The sequence below is a fragment of the Gadus morhua genome, chromosome 11 (assembly GCF_902167405.1).
Source record: "Gadus morhua chromosome 11, gadMor3.0, whole genome shotgun sequence".
NCBI lineage: Eukaryota > Metazoa > Chordata > Actinopteri > Gadiformes > Gadidae > Gadus > Gadus morhua.
The window spans coordinates 27,564,725-27,574,273 of record NC_044058.1 but is presented as its reverse complement, the minus strand read 5'-3'; the positions used below and the strand labels follow the sequence as shown (position 1 = coordinate 27,574,273).

The following is a 9,549-nucleotide window of genomic DNA, read 5'->3' as shown; positions in this document are numbered from 1 at the left end:
TTTATGTGGTTGTTTTTCCTTGCAGCGCATTGTGTCGCGCTAAGCGACGCGTTTTCCGCGCTCGGTGGCGCCGCGCTTGAGAGCAGCGGCAGAGCCAGACTCTTCAACTCGCTGGCTATTTTTAATCCTTATGATATTTGTTCTCGCTTCTCTTCGAAAATGCAGCGCCTTTGTTTTGCGTTTGCATTTGAATTGCATCCCACCAGCTCAGATACATAGCGTCAACAATCCCGATGTTATTCCACTAAGGCACACTGGGTGTCTGCAGCCAAACATTGCCAAACCGATTGTGCTCTGTGTGCGCTGAACACACCCCTCCGAGCACCCCGTATTGTAGTGCAGGCCGAATAATGGCTGCACAAGAGCCATCCCCAACATCTTCACTAGAAGGCAACAAACCCGGCTTCCCCAAGAAGATCCTCGCGAACCACCTCGAAGACAAGCATCTTTGCAATTCGTGTCAGAAGATCCTGAGGAGGCCTTTGCAAGCCCAGTGTGGTCATCGCTTCTGCTCCTTCTGTTTCAACAAAACCGTGAGGTGAGTGTGTCATGGATGCTAGCTGGCTAGGCTGCTGTTATCAGGGTCTGGTGTTTTGTTCTGGTTGCTAGCAACATGTTGGCTAAGCATTGGATGGCGACTCGTGCATTATGTGATGGTTCGTGTTACGATGTCAAAATGTTGCAGATGGGAGATGTTTCAGGATGAATACCCTTGACAGCTCTTTTCTTGAGCTACCATAAAAGTTATCCAGTTTGAGCACCTGGAACGAAACCCGAGGTTATTGGTTGGATTTAACCAGGCTGCTTTGTGATTAAAGCACCAATAAAATAGCGAATTTGACTGTATTTGTACCGTACAAACGTGTAGGATTACTGCATTTTTGTCCTCAATGACATCTAATCCTTGTCATGGAAAATAATTATGTAGCATGCATTTGACAAGTATTTCCATTGTCTGAATATGAACATTGTCACACACACACACACACACACACACACACACACACACACACACACACACACACACACACACACACACACACACACACACACACACACAACACACACACACCCCATCACTTCCTCATGTATTTACCTCTTCCCTATAGGAATTGCATGCAAGACTATTGTTAAGCTTTCATTATGCAATTGTGCATGTGTGTTTTTGTGTGATGTCTTTTTCTTTTTGGTTGTGTACTTTGTTGTTAAGGAACCCCTTGAAAACGAGATGAGTTAATCTCAAGGGGTTATTACTAATAAAGAAAGAAATTTGAACACACACATACACACACGCACACAGCAATTATAACATTCTGCAATGCATAGTTATTTGGTATATTGTGTAACCCCTTTCTTTTCAATTCTCTCAAGTTCTGGACCTCAGAAATGCAGTGCGTGCATACGGGAGGACTTGTTTGAGGAGCCCACTTCCATCCTAAAGCTAGGCGGTGTAAGTAGGACTTTATTTTCACTACTTGACAGTTTGGCAAAATTATGCCAGCACCAATTAGCCTGCTACTGTAATGACAACAACAACAACAACAACAACGGCATAAACAACAACAGCTCCAGTAGAGTTGGCCTGCAGTCCACTCAGGACAACAAACGGAATGTTGTTGAAACCGGAGCCAGGTATACAAAGAAAGGCTAGACGCCTCCGATGCAGGCTCGTGGCTCAGCCGGCCGACCCAGGGTTCGGAGCCCTTCGCTGCTCGTAACACAATAGTCTGCTGGGTGGTAACTGAAGAGGGGAGTCCGTCGGGGCCGGTCACTGTCCACCTGTAGGCTTAAAGACGAGTCCTTCTCTCCCCTCTCCTGTCCAGGCCTTTCCAGACAACGCGGCTCGGAGAGAGATAGAAGCTCTCACGGCCGTCTGTCCCAACGAGGGATGCACATGGACGGGAATAATCAAAGAATATGAGGTTGGAGTCACGGCACTGACTGTGTGTGTGTGTGTGTGTGTGTGTGTGTGTGTGTGTGTGTGTGTGTGTGTGTGTGTGTGTGTGTGTGTGTGTGTGTGTGTGTGTGTGTGTGTGTGTGTCACAAACTCAATTGGTTCCGTTCTTGTTTTAGTGTCCTGTTATAAGCACTTGCTAGTAGGAAGTTAGAGTAAGACATTTGCATTAGGGGTGTTTTTATATAAGGGGCAGGGTTAGTCTAAAGGCCAGCGTGCTTGACTCTTCTGGGTTTGAACCCCGACATCAGAGTCCTTGACTGAAGCCTTATGGTGCGTTCCAGAGCCCATCCAGAGCAATGGGATGTGGGACTTATCCTACCTGAACTGTACCAGCTCCTACTTGGTGAAGTGGGGGTAGGTCGATCACCCCCCAGTTCGATAGCAGGACGTTCCACTTCGACGGTGGGATGCTCCACTTCGACAGGAATTCCAGTGCACTGTTCTTAGTTGGAGGTAGGATAAGTCTCACATCCCACTGGTTTGGATGGGCTCTGGAACGCACCATTACCCCTACCTGCCCATTAATGACATGAATCATACCTTTTATTTTTTTACAGAAACAACAGTAAGTCCCTTTGGGTGAAAGGCTCTGATGATTGATTGATAATAGTATATGGAGAGATAAAAAAAAAATATATAGTACTTAGTTTTGCAGCATCTTATCCTAGCTATCTTTGTTGTAAACAGGAAATGGGTTAACCCAATACATTTTAGTGCTTGGCATTTGGTTCTATGAACATCCTTACTGTAGCGACAGCGATATATTGCTTCTCCTCCTTCTGACAAATGCACTTATTGTAAGTCGCTTTGGATAAAACCGTCTGCTAAATGCCCTTCATTAGGTTAATGTAAATGATGTGAGACAAAGGTGCGCTCCAGAATTGAGGGCTGAGGCACTCCCGGTCATTAAGAGCTGGCTGTGTTGGTCTGCGCCCGCAGGCGGGCCACGAGGGGGACTGTGAGTTCCAGGTGATCCTCTGTCCCTCGTGTAAAGAGCTGATGAGGGCCAACGAGAAGGAGCGCCACAACGAACGCGAGTGTCCCGAGAGAACGCTCAACTGCAAGTACTGCAAAGAGCCGTTCCTTTTGAAGAACATCAAGGTGAGCGAACAGCAGAACGTAAACACAGCCCGCGGGTGACATGTTGCCATCGGTCTGTTTCCCACCGCAGGCTCAAATGACCCACAACACAGACACACACCACCATCCATGACTGTTTTGATTATTGAAATGTCATTTTCATAGTTCATAGATTTGGATGAACACTGTTGGAACTTCAATGAGGACTTTATCTTTTAGGCTCATGATGAAATCTGTCCAAAGTACCCAATGATTTGTGATGGCTGTGCTAAGAAAAAGATTCCCAGAGAAAAGGTAACCAACCCGAGTGGTTTAGTGTTTTCAAATGAGAGGGAGGGGCAGGGTGTTATACAGATGCAGCTTGTTCAACCCTAGCTCCCAGTATTCATGTGATAGGCTATCTCTTTTCTTCCAGTATGTGGACCATATTAGATTCTGCAGTAAATTTAAAGCGCCATGCAGATTTCATGTTGTTGGCTGCGATATGTATGTAAGTAGCCATTTTTGTCCTCAGTAGCCTCCTGTTAGTTGAATTCAGTCTGTTTGGTCCAACTAGGCCAACATTAATGCTGCTGGCTGTGCATGGGTTTCTCAAGTCTCTGTTCCTGTGTGTGTGTGTGTGTGTGTGTGTGTGCGTGTGTGCGTGTGTGTGGTGTTCTTCTGCCTCTCCTTCAAGGTGGAGAAAGAGAAGGTGCACGAGCACGAGCGCGCCTGCTCCTACGAACACTTGAACATGCTCTTGCACTTCATCATGGGCATCAAGGTGAGCCTGGAGAGCCTGCAGCCCCAGAGCTTGGACGTGGCCAGCCACAGGCTGCAGGAGCTACACCAGTCCCTCAGGCACCTGGAGCACAAGATGAACCAGCTGGGGGGAGGTGGTGTTCTTGGAGCTGTTGGTGGAGTTGGTGGTGGTGGTGGTGGTGGTGGCGGAGCTGCTGCTGCTCTGGTGTTGGGGGCCTGCGCCCCGGCCCCGGCGCCGGCCCCGGCCCCGGCGCCGGCCCCGGCCCCGGCCCCGGCCCTCGCCACCACCTCCTTCACGCCGCTGCCCAGCGGCGTGGGGGCGGCGCTGGAGCTGCAGCTGCACAGCGAGAAGACCAAGGTGGTGGAGCTGGGGCGGCGCTGCCAGCAGCTGGAGCTGAAGGTCAACACCTTCGAGAACATCGTGTGCGTGCTGAACCGCGAGGTGGAGCGCTCCGTCATCACCATGGAGACGTACAACAGCCAGCACCGCCTGGACCAGGACAAGATCGAGATCCTCAGCAACAAGGTCCAGACCAACGCACAGCCATTGCTCATTCTTTTCCCTCCTCCCTGTTCCATGGTTAATGTACAGTGCACTTTGTGAGGTGTGATTGAAATGCCTCGTCTTGGTTGCATTGCATGCAGAAAAGATTGCAAAATAGATAACATTATCGTCCATCACACACAGGTAGACACACATAGGTGCACACGCACACACACACACACACACAGGTACACACACACACACACACACAGGTACACACACACACCGGTACACACACAGAGGTAGACACACACACACACACACACACACACACAGGTAAACAGAGGTAGACACACACACACACACACACACACACACACACACACACACACACACACACACACACACACACACACACACACACACACACACACACACACACACACACACACACACAGGTAGACACACACACACACACACACACAGATACAGGTAGACACACAAACAGGTAGACACACACACACACACACACACACACACACACACACAGGTAAACAGAGGTAGAAACACACACACACACACACACACACACACACACACACACACACACACACACACACACACACACACACACACACACACACACACACACACACACACACAGGTAGACACACACACACACACACACAGATACAGGTTGACACACAAATAGGTAGACACACACACACACACACACCCCCCCACACACACCCCCAGGTGCTGATCCTGGCGTGCCTCTCCAGGTGCGGCAGCTGGAGCGGACGGTGGGCCTGCGGGACCTGTCCATCGTGGAGATGGAGGGCAAGATGAGGGAGATGGCGGCGGCCACCTTCGACGGCATCTTCGTCTGGAAGATCTCCGACTTCACCAAGAAGCGGCAGGACGCCGTGGCTGGCAGGGCGCCCGCCATGTTTTCGCCAGGTAAGGGCGTCCTGTGGGGGGGTGGCTAGAGTCCCCTTCAGGGGGAGGGCGGGGTAGGCCAGAGCAGGGGTTCCCAACCTGGGTCAATCACGGCACACCTCAACACCTCAAGTGTGTCCGGCCTGCAGCAGAGCAGAAACACGGTATTCAAGAGCCTTACCGTGGTTCTGGAAACCATAATAAGCTTACATAATTACCATATGTATCTATGCATATAATCGTTATGATACAAATTATTAAAATAATAACATGAATATGGTATTGGTATCTGGACAATGTCCCACAGATTGGGCATCACTGGTCTAGTAGTATGGTTATTTGACGCTCGGTCAAAAGGGTCTCTTTTATCCCCAATGTCCTCCTGTAGTGTAAGATGCCCTAGATTCACATTTAATCGCTTTGGATACAGTTGTCTGTGAAGTAACTAAGTAGTATCTGTAAATATTCACTAAATGGTAATCGTGTGTGTGTGTGTGTGTGTGTGTGCGTGTGTGTGTACGTGCACTTGCGTGTGTGTATCACCCAGCGTACTACACCAGCAAGTACGGCTACAAGATGTGTCTGCGTATCTACCTGAACGGGGACGGGACGGGCCGCAGCACTCACCTGTCTCTGTTCTTCGTGGTGATGAGAGGACACAGCGACGCACTGCTCAAGTGGCCCTTCAACCAGAAAGTAAGACGCACGGCCGTGCCCACACGAGCATGTAGACTGGGTGGCCCCGCCCATTCTGCCGGCGATTTGAGTTCGCCCTGCAGAAGGGTCTGGAGAAGAGCAATACGTTTCTTTCTCGTTTCGGTTTGTATTTGCGGGAGCCAATCACCAAGCTGGCTTTTCCCCCCGGGCGCGCTATTGGCTGGTTTAACACGATGGTGACAGGGAAGCGACGGCAAGAAGCCAACTGCGTACAATCATTTGAACTAGGCGCATTGATCACGCCTGTTGGGCTGAAGAGAATGACAGCAGCTTCCCCAGACCAAGACGCGTGCACACACCACACCGATTGATACACTCATCAGTACTTTTACTAATTTATCAGAATAAATTCTGGTGACCGTACCAATATGAAATTATTTCTAAATGTGCAAATACATTTCTTAATTCAGAATCATGGGAACAGTAGCATGGCTTAACATTAATTGTAATAAAGAAATTGACTATATGTTAATTATTTTCAACAACTACCGAATACTTAGCTACCGAATTCTTCTACTAGTTATGACACATTTATTATTATAATCATAATAATAATTAGAGCTGTCAAGCGATTAAAATATTTGATCGTGATTAATCGCATTAATGTCATAGTTAACTCACGATTAATCGCAAATTATTTTTCTATGCTAAATATCCCTTGATTTTTTTGTCCCATAATTCTTCTCATTTTAATTATCTTATCAACATGGTGAAGTGCATCGGCTTGCCTTGTGCAAATTATTTTTTATTGATAACAACATTGGCATATACTGATCAATACAGGACGATACAAAAAAAGAGCCTATAGTGCAATTAAACGACTGCTTTGAACAAATGTAATTTGAACATAGCAGTCAGGCTACTGCTTCTGTTTTGAGCCAAAAAAAAGAAAAAAAAAAAAAGTTTTTTTTAAATAAAACAATTGCGTTAATCCCGCGATAATTTTTCTAACGCCGTTAAATTTGGTTTGCGTTAACGCCGTTAATAACGCGTTTAACTGACAGCTCTAATAATAATATATACCATTTGCTAGACACTAATAGCCGTAGGCTCCAGGCACATTCATCCTGACTCCATTCATCATTATGTGCTGCTTAGTATGCACTATCCAAGCATTTGGGCCAATTTATCGTCATATTTTGATTGACATTATTTTGTGTGTTTGTGGGGAATAGCCCCCTCGACTATTCCCCATTAGTCACGGAGCCTGAGGATTTAGAATATACTACACGTGAACACTCCAAAGATAAACAAGGTAACACTTTTTTCCGGGATTTATTTATTTTTATTAGCGGTTTATTTGTTTTTGTTAGCGTGACAAGACGGCCGTCACGCGCACATTTTGCGATGAAAACAATATCCCGAGTTTGAGATCTCAATCATGGAATGTTGCCCAATATCCCGAGATAGCGAACCAATCAAATTGCGCCATCTTAGGAGGTTCACGTGTATCGTATACTAATTGTGTTTATATATGATATATCATCAAGTCTTTTTGACTGTGCAGTAAACCATGTCCCTATGACTGCGGTCAGGTGACGCTGATGCTGCTGGACCAGAACAACCGGGAGCACATCATCGACGCCTTCCGGCCCGACATCTCGTCCTCGTCCTTCCAACGGCCCGTCAGCGACATGAACATCGCCAGCGGGTGCCCGCTCTTCTGCCCGCTCCTCAAGCTGGACTCCAAAAACTCGTACATCCGAGACGACACCATCTTCATCAAGGCCATCGTGGACCTCACCGGTCTCTAGGGTAAAACTCAGAGCAGGAACTAGTCTTGATTTGAGGTCCTCTTTGAGTGACCGCGGCTCGCCGGTTCGAAGCCCCAGGCCTGTTCAACCTAGAGCCGCGCGGCACTTCAACGGTTTTGGTTAGGGGAGGAGTTCTTGTCGGTGGATATGAAGATCAACCGTCGACTAGTTTTACTAGTTGTTAACGCTAATTGTTTTTTTTGGTTTATGGTTAATGACTGGTGATTTTTTTGGGGAGCGGCGTTCCTTGCCAAAGCTCCCATAGAGTAGAATCTGGGAGGGAGGGAGAGGGAGGGTGGGGGGGTAACATGTGCCATATAAAGCCAAACTCTAGCTTTTGTTAACTCACCTTGCATACGACTCCTATGTCATATTGGAACTAATATGCATTTTTATAAATAAAAAAAGAAACACGTTAGATTGACGAGTATTAGCATTAAACAGACACTTCCTTTTCCAAAGCGACTAACAAGTGGCACCTGTGCAATGTGTTTCATCACTTAACGTACATTTTCACATGAATTAACAAGACATGTTGTCTCAAAAACGCCTAAGATTACAAGCGCTGGCCTTATCCATGGACCACTATCTCCACCAATCCCCAGAGATCTGCTAGACCGAGTGGCCCGGGGCTTTGCTTGCTGCCTGGCTTGCGGTGCTCAGAATTCGATTAGCCATAGTGTTGTTTTTTAACTCTTCTTCTCAATTCTTTGCATTTCCGCGTGGTTCATATTGCAGCCTTCGGACTACCGCTCAGCTTTGCACACGCGGTTCTATTCCTGTTGACCAGGGAACTTCCCCTGGTCCTTTATGAGATTTTGTGCCTCCTAAACCCCTCATCCTTGTGTTCTTCCATCCCTTCTGTACCACGGGCCTTATTCACAGGAAGCCATCCTGGTTCTTATCCACTAGCTGGGTGGGGTGTCGCTACCTGATGCGTACCGCCTGCCCGAGCCGTACTGCCATGTGGCTATCGCCCCTGCAACTTCACCACACATATCAAACATGCGAGCAGAACACAAACACGATTCATTTTCTGTGATTCATATTCCATTGATTTGTAATACAGGTTTATCCAAGCCATTGCAACGGCTGCTGACTTTAGTAATGTAACATATCGATAAATAAGCTAAACATTTGATGTATTTCTGTCAGGAATCACTGATGTCATAAATGTAACCATTTATTTCTTGGAATGGTAATACAATTTAGTATGGCGGTATGGTTCCACTCTTTTCGGGTGCTCCCTGCTGTAGGATTTAAAGCATGACATACAGAATACCATCAGCATACCAACATTTGACAACAGGGAGCTCCATTACAGATCACCCCATTGTACAGGTTACAAACAATACAGAGCAGAACCAAATCAGGTGGGATGGTACCATGGTGGTGGGTGAATACAGTACACTTAATACACTGGCGGAGTGAGGGTTTGAGATGGAAGGTCTTAAAGAGACGCGCCTATCATTGTACCTGCGTTTGATTGGACAGCTTAAGCCATCCAATCCGTATGACTAGAGAGTCTCCCCAGAACTATCTACGCCCAAATCCGCTGGTTTAAGGACTTCTAAGAGAGTAATCGCAATAAATATGCTAAATATTCAATTATGAACATTTGTGTATTTCTAAAAGTATTTAACAAATGGAATGTAATGCCTGAAAGAGGTGCGGTTCCAGTAATGACAGTAGCGATATTAGTGATATTAGACAGTAGCGATATTAGATTACTGTCCCAACACACACATCTTGCACTTAGAACCAAGAGGGAACCAAGATGGCCACCAGGTGAGCAAGGTCCAGACAGATCATTCGTAGTGGCGGGCATTGCTTGAATTCCATGAATTCTGAGTTCAGTATTTCAGCTGTGGAAGGTG

The 9,549-nt window shown here is 47.0% G+C and overlaps 1 protein-coding gene across 1 annotated transcript; it reads left to right on the top strand.

Moving 5' to 3' along the window:
- Nucleotides 1–74: 74 nt before the first annotated feature.
- LOC115554517 (TNF receptor-associated factor 2) lies at nt 75–7,951 on the top strand. Its single transcript, XM_030371297.1, has 10 exons — nt 75–538; nt 1,372–1,450; nt 1,824–1,922; nt 2,897–3,058; nt 3,257–3,331; nt 3,453–3,527; nt 3,714–4,304; nt 5,045–5,222; nt 5,749–5,897; nt 7,454–7,951. Exons 1-10 carry the CDS (start codon nt 351–353, stop codon nt 7,670–7,672), a joined length of 1,815 nt encoding a protein of 604 aa, XP_030227157.1. The 5' UTR covers nt 75–350; the 3' UTR covers nt 7,673–7,951.
- The last annotated feature ends 1,598 nt before the right edge of the window (nt 7,952–9,549 follow it).

Bases quoted from the DNA above. Each gene is read 5' to 3' on its own strand.
- LOC115554517 (XM_030371297.1), top strand. From the start codon at position 351: ATGGCTGCACAAGAGCCATCCCCAACATCTTCACTAGAAGGCAACAAA. The intron at 539-1,371 runs GTGAGTGTGTCA...AATTCTCTCAAG, and splicing joins TGTTTCAACAAAACCGTGAG to TTCTGGACCTCAGAAATGCA. The intron at 1,923-2,896 runs GTTGGAGTCACG...CTGCGCCCGCAG, and splicing joins GAATAATCAAAGAATATGAG to GCGGGCCACGAGGGGGACTG.